Genomic DNA, 17,580 nt, shown 5'->3' on the forward strand with positions numbered 1-17,580 from the left:
AACTGTCATATCCATACATAACTACTGGAAAAACCATAGCCTTGACTAGATGGACCTTTGTTGGCAAAGTAATGTCTCTGCTTTTTAATATGCTAAGTTGGTCATAACTTTTCTTCCAAGGAGTATCTAAAGTTATATTTCATGTTTATTTTTACAATTAACATACCAAGAATAATTGTTATAAATTGATATTTAGGTATATGAACTTTATTTTAACAATTTAGTTTTTCCCAGTTAAACAGAAATTGCTTTCATGTTGGTAACATTTAAACATGTAAGTCATATCTAAGGACACAAAAATGACCACCATAATTACCATATTTAATTCTGATTCATTGGGGGACTAATTACTTATTTTGTGAACATGGAAGCCCCCCTGTAATTCTTTTCCCATTTTGAACAAGGGCAAAGAACCTGAAAAGTTCAAATTTCAGTTTGCCACTTGTTTGTAAGCTCTAAGGATATTATAACCAAAGGCTAAAACGAGTTTTTGGCACTGTTTGGAACTTCCTATTTTGGGTGCTATCCCTTCTGCCTCCATCAGCTTGAACTGAGAATTACTAGTACTATACATAATCCATTAATTTCAACTCAAATCATTTCACAAATGTTAATATTTCATCTTCATATATGACTGCACTGTAAAATACAAGATTCTTAAAAGCCATTGAAGAGAACTTTAAAAATAAAGTTTATTAATCAGTTAAACCATACTATGGGAGAAAGTTAAATGTGTATTTTTCTAAATTTTGAATTAAAATTGGGGCAGCCTTGTGCCAGCTAAAGCACCAAGCAATATAGCTGACCTTAGACTAGACTAGACCACTGGCTAGCCACTGTGCAGATTCTCCGGGGTTTAAGACATTCATCTCTTATCACATATTTAAATTCTGGAAAACTGGAAGAACATTCACTCATCTCTCATTTAATAAAAGGAAAAATTAAACTTCTAAGACACACCAAAATAAATTTCTCTTTGAGAGTGACAGTTATTTTTCTTTTCACAAAATCACAGCCTTTTATTTTTTCATAAGCTTTTATTAGCGCTTTGGCATAGTTTTGCCAAAGGTATAGCCATAGGAATAGAACCAAAGTGTGTGACCTAGCTGGGGGTCTTATCCTCACTGTTAGTTAAAGAGATTGCATAACTGCATGACCAGGTCCTAAATTGGACAGAATAAATCTTACAGGAGGTTTGCCTTCTTGGTAGATACAAAGAAAACACAGAAATGCAATTCTGAGGCTAACTTCTTTGGCTATTAGTACCATGACAAGGCCTGTAAAGTCCGCTTTGCAGTATGGAGTGGAGGACACTCTTCAAAAACAAACATGATCTCCTAAACCCTGCATCAGAGGTCATGGGAGACAAAAAAAAGGCCCTTCCTGAGTCTAAAATTCAACTCCCAAGTTAGGATTTAGGAAAATTAAACCAATTATTAAGCAGAAGAAAATCCCCTGCGCAAGACTGTCAGCTTGTACAAATCAAATCAAAATTTTAAGGAGTTCTAAGCAAACAGCTGGAGAAACAGATAAGATAAATCTAAAATGGAAGAAGAGGTGGCTGATTCCAGCTGAAAATACCAAGTTGAGGATGAAAGCATTTGGGTAGAAGCCAGCCTCCTGGCCGGAAAGCAAAGAGCATAAACGAATACTGCCACCAAAGTGCTGGAAAGGCCAATAGAGGCTGCAGCCGGTCGGTTTAACTGAAGGCGGTTTCCACCTCCTCCATTAGCTCGGCCCCAATTGGAAGCGCAGTGCGCGGCGCCGCGCTCCCGGCCCGCCGCTCAGGCGGGGCGGGGCGGGGCGAGCGCGGGCGCTCCACCGGCGCAGAGGCGGGGCGGCTATATTACGTGCGCGGTGCCGCCCCTGCGAGAGGACGTTGCGTGCTCGCTCGCGCCAGGCGAGTCTCCGCGTCTCCCTCGCGAACTCGGTGAAAGGAATTGGCGCCGTTCGACACCAGGCGGATCCGCTCTGCAGCACGAACCCACCTCCAGCCGCAGCCGCAGCCGCCGCCCGGGCCAAGGAGCAGCCGCAGCCGCCGCCAGTGGCCGAGTGAGCGGAGCCGAGTTTGAGCCAGCGCCTAGCGGTGAATCGGGGCCTCACCATGAGTTCCTCGCCTGTTAATGTGAAAAAGCTGAAGGTGTCGGAGCTGAAGGAGGAGCTCAAGAAGCGGCGCCTGTCCGACAAGGGCCTCAAGGCCGAGCTCATGGAGCGTCTCCAGGCCGCGCTGGACGACGAGGAGGCCGGGGGCCGCCCCGCCATGGAGCCCGGGAACGGCAGCCTAGACCTGGGCGGGGATTCCGCCGGGCGCTCGGGAGCAGGCCTCGAGCAGGAGGCCGCGGCCGGCGGCGACGACGACGAGGAGGAAGAGGAGGAGGAGGAGGAAGGGATCGCCGCCTTGGATGGCGACCAGATGGAGCTCGGGGAGGAGAACGGCGCCGCGGGGGCGGCCGACTCGGGCCCGATGGAGGAGGAAGAGGCCGCCTCGGAGGACGAGAACGGCGACGACCAGGGCTTCCAAGAAGGGGAGGATGAGCTCGGAGAAGAGGAGGAAGGCGCGGGCGACGAGAACGGGCACGGGGAGCAGCAGCCTCAACCGCCGGCGGCGCCGCAGCAACAACCCCAGCAGCAGCGCGGGGCCGCCAAGGAGGCCGCGGGGAAGAGCAGCGGCCCCACGTCGCTGTTCGCGGTGACGGTGGCGCCGCCCGGGGCGAGGCAGGGCCAGCAGCAGGCGGGAGGTAAGAAGAAGGCGGAAGGCGGCGGAGGCGGCGGTCGCCCCGGGGCTCCGGCGGCGGGTGAGTGCTGCGTGGTTGGCTGCGCGCGGCGGGAGGCCCGCGCGGGGTGGGGACCGTGCCCAGGCCTGCCGGAGCCCCGCAGGGGGGGGGGAGGGAGGAAACCCGCCGCGGGAGGGAGCACCCCTGGGGGCTGGGGACTGCTGGAGGGGGGCGGGCGGGGCGTGGGGAATCCCGGATTAGGCGTGAGGCCTCGGCTCGGTGTGTGACGGCGGTGGCGGCGCCTCCATTATGTGGCTGGAGAGCCGGGGTGGGGAGGGGGGAGGCTGCAGCTGCCGCTGGAGGGGGAGGAGCCGCGGAGGCGCCGTCGCGCTGCGTGCGCGCGGTGCGGGCACATGTCTCGGGGGGAGGGGCGGCCCGGGGCCCCGGCGGCGCGCCGTGGCGGCTCCGGGCCGCGGTATTGTGCAAGGCGCGCCGGGCTCGGCGTTACGTCACTTCCGGCGGGCGGGGCGGCGCCGGGCGGGGCCCGCGGCGAGCAGTACAATGCGGCCGCGGGGAGCGCGGGCCCGGGTGGGGGGAGGGGAGTGCGGGCGGGGCGCTTCGGCCCCTCCCCCTTTCCTGAACTCTCTCTGGGGTACACGTGGGCGCCGGGCCTGGGCCGCGCTAAATTTTCATTAGTTTTCTGGAATATTCGAGTGGACTGGCAAAATTAGCAATGTCCTTAGACTGCGTCACTGACTCCAAACCGGTTCCAAGCAGATTGTTGTTTGAATTCGCAAGTGAGTCATTGATTGAAATCACGACAATGTACAAGTGGAGCTTTAGGGAACCTCCAACAAGAAAGGGATTTTCTGTTTGTTGTGGCGGCGTGCCGTGGTATCTTACACAGCGGTGTCGTGTGTGTTGTAGGAGACGGCAAAACAGAACAGAAAGGCGGAGATAAAAAAAGAGGTGTTAAAAGACCTCGAGAAGATCATGGCCGTGGCTATTTTGAGTACATTGAAGAGAACAAGTATAGCAGGTAGAGGATGCTAACCTAGTTTTGTCACATGTTCATTATTCTTTGGTGGGGAAAGTTGTATCAGGAGACAATTCTGTCTTTTCAGAGCCAAATCTCCTCAGCCACCTGTTGAAGAAGAAGATGAACACTTCGACGACACAGTGGTTTGTCTTGACACTTGTAAGTGAAGCTGTTTCTCCCTCGTTCCTCCCTCAGTTATCAAATGTGATTTCTGGTTACAAAATGTTAGAAAACTTAATGTGTGTAAACGGTTCTTTTAAAATTAGATGGTGGCTTTTATTCAGATTCTGGTCACTTAATTTAGTCTAGCAGTTGTATTGATAGTTTTAGAGGCTCTAACAATTTGATTATTTTTTGGTATGATTTTAAAATTTTCATTTGTAGGAATGTGAAATGAATGTCAATATTTGACTGTCTAGCTAATAGAAACTTGTAAGACTATAATTTGTCCCTATAGGGTCTACAATAAAAGTAATGTCATTTTTTTTTTTTTTGGTGGAATTATGTTAAGTGAGCTACTTGGGCTAGTTAAGTATTTATTAATGACTTTCCCATTAGCACATCACGATATTCCCTATTCTAAAAGATTGTAATATTACTTTCTCAATAACTGCTCTTTTGTTCTCAATTCCAGTTCAGTAGCTGCTGCTTTAACCTAAGTTGGTTTCTTCCAAAGACCTGGGGCAGCAGCAGTGGGCTATCACTGGGCCACTAGCTTTCTTCAGCAGCGAATGGTATCAATGACAGCGCTGTAAATACTGCTACTTTACCCAGTTGGGTTGCAATTGAGTATGAGGAAGTATTGCAAACCTCTAAATGGGCCTTGGCAGTCAGATTCCTAATTTTTCTCACATACATACAAAATCATTGATTTAGTATTTTGATCAGAGAGTAGAATTTTGTGATAAACAGAAAAAAGGGTAGAAATAATTGCTTAGAGGTAAGGTGTCATCCTGTCTTGTAGATCTAAGGAGTTGAATCTTAGATTCTCCTGTTTTGGAATACCTATTTTATTTAGATGTGTATGGTAGTGTAAATGTAAGTCTTGACTTTTTATTACATACCGTTTACATATAGTCAACGTAGTGGAGTCTTTTTTTTTTTTTTTTTTTTAACAGAACTGCGTATGGAAGAGTAGTTGAATGTTTTATGTTTAGTTTTAAAGTTTAGTTGCTTAAAATTGGCGAGATACGAAGCAATGGTTTAGGAAGATAATGCTTTTATAAGACTTTCTAGCTCATGGAGGGATACCAGTTTAAGTGCATTATTGGGTTCAAGTGTAATCTATTGAACATTTCTATGAGAAATGTAAAGAGCAAAGCTTATGTAAGGAATTCCAGACTGTAGGTATAATTTCATCTCACCAGTAAAACTTAAGAAAGTAGCTTTCTTAATTTAGTGTTGCCTCCACTGAGAACTCAGAAGTTGCATGCTAATGAGCCAGTGACCCAAAGGTAGCTAGGTTAAAGTCGTTTTGGATTTGGATTACTCCAAAGTGTGTAATCCCCCATTCGTATTAACAGGTAAATCTGGGGAAAGGGGACCTAAAATGCTGTAGTAGTAACAGCATTGATGACCAGGTTTGTATTGTATAGACAGATTGCCTTAACAAATTTTAGCAAAGAATTTAAGATCTAGAACCCCTGTAAAGTGAGGATCAACAGCTCATACTCTTTAAAATACTTGGTCATGGCCTCGCTTCAGTTTTATTGTGGCACTGGTAAATTCTGCCTGGTCTGGCATGCTTCACTTTGATTTCCTGCTATCCTCTACTGCTTGCCTCTAAATCAAGGTAAAGAGCAGAGCAGGTATGTATAAATGTCACATTGTCTTGATTATTTTGTATAATTAAAATACTCATAAACTAAACCTTGATATTTGTTAGCTGCATAGGTAGTGTACACTTCAGTTCATAATTTGGCAAGAATGACTTGGTGGGAGTGGGGTTTAAACTGAAACTTAGAACAGCATCTGCAAAAATGTATGCAGCATTCAGAAATATGTGAAAATTTAATAATAGCTTTGTCTACGTAGCAGATGTTTATAGTGGATATCAAAAGAAATAATACGGTATTTGATATAATTGCAGATAATTGTGATCTACATTTTAAAATATCAAGAGATCGCCTCAGTGCTTCTTCCCTTACCATGGAGAGTTTTGCTTTTCTGTGGGCTGGAGGAAGGGCATCTTATGGTGTGTCAAAAGGCAAAGTCTGTTTTGAGATGAAGGTAAAAGTAGTTTTGTGATGTTCTTTTTTTCTTATGCTTTGTGAGGTTTTTGCCTGTTACTAGATATTAGTGGAACTTGTATGTTTTTCAAATTTTTGTGGGTTACAAGAGGGACTAACCCTATGTTTTATAGTAGTTGAAGATGTTTATTAGAAGTTGCCATGTAGATAGAGCCAGCATAATTTTTACTTAGGGTGTTCATTTTTTATCAGGCACTTGAAAGGCCCACCAAAGGATTGGAAAAAAATTTGGTTAGGCTCCTGCTTTTGTTCTGAGAAATACTTGTCAAAGAATAAACTTAAGTTGGTTTTGAGTATGAGAATGTATAATTTCAACATTTTCTTTTAAATGTGAATCAACCAAGTACATTTTCAGTTTCAAGTTATAAGAACTTGAAATTTTAAGTTCTTGTAAATGTTGGGGGGAGTGTGAAGTAAAGTTGGTGTGTCTTTGTACTTAGTAGCTGAAGAAGGATTAGCCCATTGCCCAAATGAAATAAACCAGGGTTGATTGAATGGTTTATTTTCCTTGGTTTACAGTTTGTTTATCTTTGACTTTCAGGTTACAGAGAAGATCCCAGTGAGGCATTTATATACGAAAGATATTGATATACATGAAGTTCGGATTGGGTGGTCACTAACCACAAGTGGAATGTTGCTTGGTAAAGTTTCCATTTGAGTATCTTGGTACTCTTGAGTGTTTATTTAGGGTTTGATTTCAGTAGTTAGAAGGCATTCTAAACTTTTGGCCTATTTTTTAGAGATGAATAACAGTAACATGAGCACAGGTTAAATTTTAGCTTTTCTTTATAGTTTACTTGGTTTATGGCTGATGGTTCAAATAGAATGTTATCATGTCATGTAATTTGTCAACTAGTTAACTAACCACCTAGCTCTTTTTATATTTAGTATAAAGTCAGTATAGTGTATTCTTGAACCCCACATCTTGAAAAAATAATGGGTCAGTGTATTGTTTCAGAGACTTGATTTAATGAAAGTTAATCGTTTTCTTAGGTGAAGAAGAATTTTCTTATGGGTACTCTCTAAAAGGAATAAAAACATGCAACTGTGAGACTGAAGATTACGGAGAGAAGTTTGATGAAAATGATGTGATTACATGTTTTGCTGTAAGTCATAGCTAAATTTCTATGTAAATGGCAAGTTATTAGACAGGATTATTTTAGTTATATCAAACTTTTCATTTACTGATTGATTTTGACTGAAAACTTAATATGAAGTTGATCCGAAAATCTAGTCTTTTTGGGTAGTAGTAATTTCTGTTTGTGGACATAGGTGTTTTAGTTGTTCACACCAAGCTATTTTAACATATAACCTAAATATCCACAAGATAAGCTTTACTCCTAGGTGGTTTTTTTTTTTTTTAAGAAGTGTTACAAGAAGCAGATTAAAACCCATTCATTTTTCTCTCCAATTACTAGAACTTTGAAAGTGATGAAGTAGAACTGTCTTATGCAAAGAATGGACAAGATCTTGGCATTGCCTTCAAAATCAGTAAGGAGGTTCTTGCTGGACGACCACTCTTCCCGCATGTTCTGTGCCACAACTGTGCAGTTGAATTTAATTTTGGTCAGAAGGAAAAGCCATATTTTCCAATACCTGAAGACTATACTTTTATCCAGAATGTCCCCTTGGAGGATCGAGTTAGAGGACCAAAGGGGCCTGAAGAGAAGAAAGATTGTGAAGTAAGTCACTGGAAAAAAAATTTTTTTGAAGCTTGGCTAAAGTTCTGTTTAATTTACTGCTGTACTTGTTCTCATTAAAAGGCTGTGAAAATTCAAATGTGTAAACTGGGCTTTTGTGTATTAAAAAATATTTAAAGAATTCTTTGCATTGTAGGTGGTTATGATGATTGGCTTGCCAGGAGCTGGAAAAACTACCTGGGTTACTAAACATGCAGCAGAAAATCCTGGTAAATACAACATTCTTGGAACAAACACCATAATGGATAAAATGATGGTAAGTAAAATGGGCTTGATATCAGCATTTTAAAAAGACTAGAAGGTATTTATTCTAGGTAATCTTTTTGTTTTTATCCATTTTGTTTAGTATTTTAGAGATTTTGAGTTTGGGCAGTTAAATGGTTTTGTAAGTAGGTGCTTTACCTGTAAGGTAAAAGTGCTTTTCTTCCAGTGACTAAACTCCATTTTCTGTAGAAGTTTTTTTAACTCAGTTATCCAGTTTAGATAAACATGAGTTGATTGGCATTGGGTGGAGTCATAGGATAAAATGTCCTTTCTTATAGCATTGAGGAAAGGCAATGTTTAAATTTTTTTTCAATTTTAAAAAAAGGTGGCAGGTTTTAAGAAGCAAATGGCAGATACTGGAAAGCTGAACACGCTGTTGCAGAGAGCTCCACAGTGTCTTGGAAAGTTTATTGAGATTGCTGCCCGTAAGAAGCGAAATTTCATTTTGGATCAGGTAAGCTGTAACTTAGAAGTTGAAAAAACTGATAATTGTAGAATTAATGTTTGGGGTTATAAACTTTTTTTTTCTTTTTCTGAAAGACAAATGTGTCTGCTGCTGCCCAGAGGAGAAAAATGTGCCTCTTTGCAGGCTTCCAACGAAAAGCTGTTGTAGTTTGCCCAAAAGATGAAGACTATAAGCAGAGAACACAGAAGAAGGCGGAAGTAGAGGGGAAAGACCTACCAGAACATGCAGTTCTCAAAATGAAAGGCATGGCATTCTGTTATGTTACATAGCCTGTGATTTGTGTCTGTTAATATCAGTAATAACCGTTTAAATTAACTGTAAATGAACATTTTTATTTAACTTGTGTTTGTAAGAAAATGTGATTAAAATATGACTAGGTATTGTGTGTTTTGCAAGAATTACAGCTGATTGAGAATTGTAGGCTTTAGGGTTGTGAATGTGTATGTAGTGGGTTTGTAGGTTAATATGCTTTTATGCTTTGCAGGAAACTTTACTCTGCCAGAAGTAGCTGAGTGCTTTGATGAAATAACCTATGTTGAACTTCAGAAGGAAGAAGCCCAGAAACTTTTGGAGCAATATAAGGAAGAAAGCAAAAAGGCTCTTCCACCGGAAAAGAAACAGAACACAGGCTCAAAGAAGAGCAATAAAAATAAGAGTGGCAAGAACCAGTTTAACAGAGGCGGTGGGCATAGAGGACGTGGTGGATTCAATATGCGTGGTGGAAATTTCAGAGGAGGAGGCAAGTTAATTTTGAATATTATTTGGTCCAAGGTTGAAACAAATGGTAAACTTCTAGTTTGGGGTCTAGATTATTACTTAGCTGAATTTAACATAAGAAGCTTTTGATCTGCATTATCTTAGCTGTCTTAGTAAGCATATCTAGGTTGTGTTGAACGGTTAAACATTTTTCTCCTAAGATGAAGGAATGGTCCAAAAGAACCCTAAGTCTCATGTAAATAAGGTAACACACTATTAAATTTCTTGTTTTTTAGCTCCTGGGAATCGTGGTGGATATAACAGGAGGGGCAACATGCCACAGCGAGGTGGTGGTGGTGGCGGAAGTGGTGGAATTGGCTATCCATATCCTCGTGGCCCTGTCTTTCCCAGCCGAGGCGGTTATTCAAACAGAGGGAACTACAACAGAGGTGGAATGCCTAACAGAGGGAACTACAACCAGGTGATCACTGAAGATCTCTGCAGACACTGATTCTCCATATAACTTCGTGTGAGAGGTTAAATAGGATGGGCAGCTTCACTGAAGAGTTAAGAACACAGTGTATATGCATAATTATGATAAAATGTGTAAAATTCATTAATGTTAATTTTTAGGTGTGTGAACTGTTAATAGGAGCAAGTCAGGTGTGATGTCTCCTAGTGAGTAAGTTTTAATCACCTGAAAGGAAACCCAGCAGTGTTCAGGTTAATGGCTGACTGCCCATCCATCCATTTCTGCAGCTGTGTCCCCTCTTTCCCTCCTGCCCCTTAGATAAACCTAACTTGTGTTCTGAGTTCTTTAAAGATTTTTTTCTTTTTTGTAGAACTTCAGAGGACGAGGAAACAATCGTGGCTACAAAAATCAATCTCAGGGCTACAACCAGTGGCAGCAGGGTGTAAGTAATTCCTTACATGTTTTTATGTGCATTTAATTGTATTTTGAGTTCATAAGAATCAATCTTGAAAAAAGATCTTGTCCAGGGATTGAAGTGTTTATAAATAAGTATTACAGGGCAAGCTGTGAGTTGTATTGCAGTTGTAGCTGTATACTATCTTTTGAAGGCGAGATAGATTGGAGTTTGCTGTAACTTAACATTTTTTAATAAAGTAATAATTAATTCATACGTTTTTTTTTTTTTTTTTTTTTACTGATAGCTTTAATTGTATAAACTAACCGAAGTCGTAATGTGTTTCCTTTTGTAATGTGTATTGGTAATGGGATGTTAATACTAACTAAATCTGGCTTGATAAATCAGAGGAATGACAGGTATAAATTTGTTTCCAGCAATTACTCTGAATTAGATTGTCATTTCCTAAAAGCAATTTGAGTGGCTTATTGATGTTTTTTCTTTAAAAAAAAAATTTTCTCTTACAGCAATTCTGGGGTCAGAAGCCATGGAGTCAGCATTATCACCAAGGATATTATTGAATACCCAAATAAAACGAACTGATACATATTTCTCCAAAACCTTCACAAGAAGTCGACTGTTTTCTTTAGTAGGCTAACTTTTTAAACATTCCACAAGAGGAAGTGCCTGCGGGTTCCTTTTTTAGAAGCTTTGTGGGTTGATTTTTTTTTTTCTTTTCTTTTTTGTACATTTTTAATTGCAGTTTTAAAGTGAATCGTAAGAGAACCTCAGCATTGTGCACGATAAGAGAATGTGTCAGTATTTCAGGGTTCTACATTTTATCTGTAAAATGTGACTTTTTTTTTTTATCACAACAAAAGTAAAATGTTGCTTTGTACCTGGTGTCTTTTATTAAGAATTTACTCCCCCCCATTTCTCACAGAGATAACAGTCGGGAGTCATTGTCACAATATAATAGAAATGTTAGCAACCAGATTCATGTAAGGACTTAGTGGTCCTCATGAATTGCATAAGACTCTGTACTGCTCATATTACACTCCATCCTCTCTGTAGTTTGCTGAGTAGTGGAGGGGTAAGCTAAATAGTAGTTTTTGACAGTAACTGGGAAGGCTCTTTCTTTTTAAGTAACAATGGAATTGGCATATTTGGGAATGAAGATAAAATTTGGAACTAAGATAGAGAAGATGGAGTGTATGTAGAAGGGCTGTTAAAAAATGTAAAACTTGGTTGCATTATTTGTGGAGGCTCAAACTTGTGAAGGTTTAAGTACCATAATTTTTCCATTTGTTCTGCATTTTGATTCTGAAAAGAAAGCTGGCTTTGCCCATTTCTTATTAAAAAAACTTGTTGTAAATCCAGTTGTCTAATGGGATCTATATGAAGTTAGCTATGTCTGTATGCCCTTCTCCCACAAAATACTGTATAACTAGTGTGCTTGTAGTAGTTAACTCCACCATCTTTGTAAGCTAATGAAATTGTGAGTCACCCATTTATATCTTAATTTTTAATCATGTCAGTTCTTGAATGGGTATCTCCTTAGCCTGCTGATTTCTTTTTCTTTCTAAAGAAAGTGGGTGGAGAAATTAATTTAGACGTTTGTTTGCAATAAAAAGAATTCATTTTACTCTTGTTTTGGGATTCTCGCCATCAAGGTTCAAAATCCCTTTATGAAACTCCCAAGAGGAGAAAATTTAAGTGTGTGCTTTCTGGACAGCTTATTCTTTACTCTGCACTTGGAACATTTAGGTTTTAAAAACTTAAATGTATATTGACAATTGACTTAAAATTACGAAGTTGAACTCTTCCCTTCCCCTCCCCCCAGATGACTTTAAACATTTAATGAGGGGAAAAGGTACTGGCTGGGAGAAGTTAACACTCAGTTTACCATCTTTACAAAATGCTAATGGCTGTCCTCAACTGATAATTATATATACATCTATATAATACATGAAACTCTGGGAACAGATGCTTTTAGAAGCCATCATGCAAGCCAGTCAATACTACACAACACTGCTAACTTAACTGTAGTTATGTGATAACATTAGATCCCCTAATTGTAATTTTATTGGGTTTGCACAGAACACTTAATCTTGTAAAGGACCCTCACTTACGGTGAGGAATCAGGAGTCAAACTGTAGAACTAAAACTTGACATGAGCTTAGTGTTTCGTTGGTGTTACAGGTTTCCTCTGGTAAGTACAGGTTGGTTTAATTTTCTGCCTGCCTAGATTTTTGTTTTAGCCATTTTAAGTCAGATTTTTAACTAGAAATTTTTCTTGCTGAAAGATGAGCTGGAGTTGAGTTTCAGATGATGGTGTAGCTTCTGTTGAGAGTGTTTTGGTTATAACACACTTACCATAGGAATACTTACCAGTATAAGATAGTGTCTCAAGGGTTTTTGTCTTTTTAGCAATTGCAACTATCTGCATGAGCCTACTTTTCAGGATGCATCAGTATTAGTAGGATTGCATAGCCTTGTCCAGGGGGAAAAAGGAAGCTTTGTTGCTAATCAGTATTTAGGTGTCCTAAATGTTTTAAATACTATTGAAAAACCTTGGATATACTTTGTAGTTCAAAATTGTGTATTTTGCTACTCTTAATCATTGCAATGGGAGAGTGATGGCCAGGGGACAATTCTGTAGGCTTGTTGCCTGTGTAGCACAGAAACTTTGGGGAAGAGAGATAAAAAATGTTGATAGAAAATGTTAGGTTTTAAGAAGCAGTTTCAAGGTCAGAATTATTGTTACTGTTAATGTCTGCATTTGTATGAAATGAAACAAACCTAGAGAATATATAAGAAATTAAGAGGGAGTGCACCATATAGCAAGCAAGAGAAAAAGTTGATGCCAAGTTTGGCAGAACAAGATCTATAAACAAAAGACTTTGTTTACTGTTCACCTCTCCCCTTGCCTACATCCCCTCTATGGCAAGCAAAACTGGATAAACATCTGAACACAGATGTCCCAGCTACACCTTAGAAAACTCATCTGTGAGACTGTTTAAGAGATGCTTTCACTAGAAACTTTTGCATATAGTTGATTATACCTACCATCCTGAGGCAAGAATTGGATTAGATTGGTTACTTGGTACAAAAACAGCATAAAGAAATGATAAAAGTTAAAACTGAAACTGCAGAAAGTTATCTCTGTTGGTCATTTACATCTTGATGCTCATACCTGGCCTTGGGTGGAGAGCTCCAGCTCTGACTGAGGAGCCTGAGACTGACTTGTGGCCCTAATACACAGACAGCAAGGTGAGATCTTAGGATGAAGGCTGAGTCCAACCAGTTTGACATTGAAGTGACAAGCTACGTTAAATGTAGAAAAGAAGCTCTTGTTAGCCTTAGGAGCCTGTCGGAAAATAAGAAATATGAAACTAGTTTTAAACGCTAGCAACAGGTATTAAAGCTTCTTAAAAACAATTTTTTTCAAGGAAAGATGACTCAGTATTTTTCAACTCTTGGGGAATTTACATTCATGGAAAGATGGTATGCTGTATATGCCTCAGGTGTGGGAGTTGAATTGACATGATTTCCTATGAACATCATATATGAACAGGCTTTTTATCCTAAGATTGTTTTTATAACAGGTTCCATTGCACAAACAAAATATTTTGATAGTATTTAAGGCAGTGGTGCAGACACCTTTTACATAGGAAGAACTGATTGTAGATCTGGAAGTGTGTTTTTGATGTGTTTTGAAAGCCAAAACCAGGATAAATATATTAAGGAGAAATTAAGGAAGGTATAAACTTGTATCTTGGTAGTCTAAGTTGAAGTTTTTGGTATTAGACACAAAAAACGTTTTTGGTATTAGACACAAAAAACATTTTAGTTCTCATAATTCACATATAACTTAAACTGTCTCTTTAAAAAAAAGTGGAGCCTATAGGACAGAAAAGTCATCTACTTTTCAACCCCCCAGAAAACTCATTTTGGAAGGAACCTTATTCTTCTAAAGCCATTTTTCTAAAATTCTTAAGATGTTTGAATCTAAACTTGTTCATATTTCTGGGGCTCTGGAGCTCAAAAATGGGTTTAGGTTTTAACATTTTAGTAATACTTAATGAAAGTATACGGATGTATGATAATGACCTGGCAGTAAGTTGCAATGCTTAGTTTATGTATTGGAACTCTTGCTTACACATGAATTTTAAAGGACCTTTAGTGCTTTAAGAAGCTTAGCAGCTGCTTCAGATCTCTTAAAAGATTGGGATTTATTACTCACGTAAACTTCAGTCTCTTAAAATCAGTTGCCTTAAACTTAACTAGAAATAGTTGAGTGCAATATTTTTGTGATAGTGGAGAGCATTTTCCTTGGATGACTTTGAAATGTGACTTTGGTCATCAGTCAGCTCCTATACTCAAACATGCAGGTGATAGTTGTGGCCAGTTCAGTGCCTAGAGTTTTACTTGGGGTGTTCTAATGCCCAGTTTTTTACTTAGTACTATTAATCGTACTACACGTACATGATTACAAGACAGTAAAAATACATTGTTTACCTAACTAGTCTTTATTAACCTTGATAATAAAAATAAATCCTTAAGAATTAATTTGGAAATGACCTACTGGACTGATAGAAGTGGTATGTGTCCTCGAGTGTGTTGCAATAGAAAAAATTAAAAACCATGACCTTAACATTAATTTTAAATTGTAAACTCATACATGTGAACAGCTAATAACCTAATTTTTAATTTCTGCTAATAAGGTATGGCATTTTATTTGGTGGTCACAGTAGTGACTTTCAAACATGGAGATAGCTGGAGCTCAGAAAATAGCTTTAGGTAGGGTTATGGCTAACAAAGATAACACTAAGAGTAATACATACATACACACACACACACACACACACACATATATATACTTTAACATTCTAGCCGATGAAAGATTCAGGTGATAGGTTAGTGTTTGCCCAAGGAGTTTAGTCCATGAGGAATAGCAGACTGAAAATAGGTAGTGATACTACTCAAAAGGTTAACCCAGAGTACTCAAAAAAGGTAACACCTATACATTGTGTGATCAGGTTGAGAATGTGCTGTCCAAGTGAGAAGCTGAATAAGTAAGTACTGTTTGACATGTAGACAGTTGGTAATTTCCCTTGTGATTGTGGATCCAATATGGGAGTAAATGTTGCAGGTAACTGTTAGACCAGGACATCTGTAATCTTTGGTTAGATGAGTTATTGGGACAAGAACTTAATCATGTATTTTAAGTAGTCAATTCTAATTACTTTAGGAATATTGTAACTTTTTTCTCTTTATGCCAGGAATCAACATAAACTTACATCTTGAAAAGGAACAGGGGTTTTGCTTTTAAATAAAACTGGGTTTGTTGGTATGAGAAACAGTTGAAAGGGATGGCGTAGTAACAGTCCAGGCAAATGGAGAAATGTCTTATGGAAAGGTTCAGTTCCTTAAGTATTTCAGTTAAAATCAGTGCTACACCAGTGGCACAGCAGTTAACTACTGCGGATGTTCAGTTCATCTTGGGTATTTGCACAAGTGGATGTTCTGTAGGGACAACAGGCTTGCAAAGCTAGCACCGAGTTTGGAACCTGTAAACACCAAACTGCTTGTTGCATGTTCTTCCTGCCAGTCCTCTAAGACTCCCATTACATGATCTTATATGAAGTAAAATTAGTTTTGGCTAGTAAAATATTTTACGTTTGCCAAGCACTTGAGAAGCATTGCCACAAATTAACATCAGCTGAAAAATCTTTTAAAAATAAAAGCAATCAAGAACTTGGAGATAGGCACTGTAGACAGCTTGCACAGCATGAAATCTTCAGAAGTATTCAGGCATACATAGAATGAGAGCAGTTGAAGCTTACTTGAATGACAGGATAATCTTTTACCTTAGCTATTATTAAGGTGCCCTTTTAGTTGAAGTTAAGGGAGATGGGAGAGTCATGGTCAAGTACAACAAAAGGTTCCAGCGTACTGTTTTTGTTTTTTTTTTTTTAAAATAAAAGATAATGTGCTGATTTAAGTTTCATCTCCTTTTCCTTAGTCTGTCCATGTGAATGTGCTGTGTGGAAGAGTAAAAGGGCCCAAGTAAATGTGTTCCAGTGATTCCAATAGGTATTCCAAATTAATTGCTGCTTGTACGTTAACACTTGTTATATTGGGCTTCCAGGGTCTCACCTTAATTAGAACTCTTTTTAAAATAAAAAGACAGGGGAAAGGGAGAAATTAGTAACTAGGTGGATAGATCTGTTTATAATTAGAAGGAAAAAAAAGTTCTAATAGGTCCTTTGTATACCTGAAATGTAAAGCGTATTTAGTAGAATGTTAGTTGGTGGTCCTCTTGCATAGATTAGAGGCGCTGCATGCAAATAGAGCCAAGTCCTTTTAAGATTATCTCCTCATTCTAATGGTTCAGATTCCTTTTAATGTTTTGTATGTTTCAACACCCTACTTGTAGTTTAAATACTTAAAATATTCTAATGCAAAGAGATCTAGAATGGCTATGTCCTTGGGTTCCCCAAATCCTTCTGCATCTATGGTAAATGCACAAATAAGCAGCCTATAAAAACTTGGAAAACCATCTTTTGGATAGTGAAGTAATGTACATTTATATCAAAAGTCCATTAAATCAGGAATTGAAATCTAAGACGAGGACTTTGATTATGTTAGTTCAGAAGCATGTATGAAACTTAGAAGAAATTTTCCTCACTACATACTTCAGAATAATGTATTTTGGTGAAATGAGAGAGGACTTGAGTACTATACTGACAGGAAATAAAAAGATCAGAATTTCCTCAGTGAAACAGTTTTATTCTGTCAAAACAATCTCTTAATGGCTTTTGAAGAGCAGACAGCTTATAAGAGTAAAAGGTAAAATTCACAACCTTTCTTTCTATTGGAGGAAAAAAAAACATAAAAACTAGGAAAATGTTTATAAAGCAGCCTTAGAATTTAGATTGTAAAACATTGTTTCATGTCACATGACTTGTCCTTGGGGCTTAAGGAGGAAGACATTTTAATGAAAATTCACCCTGTAAGAAACCAGTTTGTGCTGATTTGAATCTCCTAAGGGTAGGCCATAAAATAGGTGTTTTCTAACTTACAGAACTCTGGAAGTTATTCTTAGAAAAAAGGTGGAACAGATAACTGCCCATTAAGTACATGTGAATATTAGTGAACAACAGAAACCTTTCACTTCATTATTTATTTATAATATAGTCAGTGGTAGTTTTCTCAAAATAAAAATACTTGTGAAGTCTATAATTTCTAGAAAATAAAAGGCGAATGCAGTAGTCGAAAAGACTCATGTTTGCAACACTGATCAGTAGCGCCTACATTATAAACTTTGAAAGGTATTACTTTGAAAAATACTGTGTAAGATAATTTGTCCCTAAAGCGTCTCTTTTCAGAGAAAATTTACATATTGAACTTAATGCACACACACAAAAATATCCTGTGTAAGATACCAGTATTTGGGTGGTAGAAGATAAACTGACCTGATTTGATGACCAATGGACCATATTTTTAAGATGCTTCCAAAAGATATTTTATTCTAGAGGACCATTAAAAACTATAATTAAAACAATCATTGTACTTTTTCT

General features: G+C 39.1%; 1 protein-coding gene across 2 annotated transcripts; it reads left to right on the forward strand.

Moving 5' to 3' along the window:
- The first annotated feature begins 1,869 nt into the window (after positions 1-1,869).
- HNRNPU (heterogeneous nuclear ribonucleoprotein U) lies at positions 1,870-11,369 on the forward strand. 2 transcript variants are annotated; one of them, XM_061160215.1, is made up of 14 exons: positions 1,870-2,795; positions 3,642-3,753; positions 3,839-3,912; positions 5,843-5,982; positions 6,544-6,643; positions 6,996-7,108; positions 7,421-7,684; positions 7,839-7,958; positions 8,292-8,420; positions 8,507-8,675; positions 8,917-9,171; positions 9,425-9,609; positions 9,971-10,042; positions 10,522-11,369. In XM_061160215.1, exons 1-14 carry the CDS (start codon positions 2,105-2,107, stop codon positions 10,573-10,575), a joined length of 2,478 nt encoding a protein of 825 aa, XP_061016198.1. In that variant the 5' UTR covers positions 1,870-2,104; the 3' UTR covers positions 10,576-11,369. The 2 variants fall into 2 exon arrangements, with proteins under 2 accessions (XP_061016198.1, XP_061016200.1); XM_061160217.1 differs by having other exon boundaries at positions 1,870-2,738.
- Positions 11,370-17,580: the final 6,211 nt, after the last annotated feature.

The sequence above is a fragment of the Dama dama genome, chromosome 14 (assembly GCF_033118175.1).
Source record: "Dama dama isolate Ldn47 chromosome 14, ASM3311817v1, whole genome shotgun sequence".
NCBI classification, from domain to species: Eukaryota; Metazoa; Chordata; class Mammalia; order Artiodactyla; family Cervidae; genus Dama; species Dama dama.

Excerpts from the sequence above, each read along its gene's own strand:
- HNRNPU (XM_061160215.1), top strand. The coding sequence starts at position 2,105 with ATGAGTTCCTCGCCTGTTAATGTGAAAAAGCTGAAGGTGTCGGAGCTG. Across the intron at positions 2,796-3,641 it reads CCCCGGGGCTCCGGCGGCGG|GAGACGGCAAAACAGAACAG; the intron begins GTGAGTGCTGCG and ends TGTGTGTTGTAG. Across the intron at positions 9,610-9,970 it reads ACAGAGGGAACTACAACCAG|AACTTCAGAGGACGAGGAAA; the intron begins GTGATCACTGAA and ends TCTTTTTTGTAG.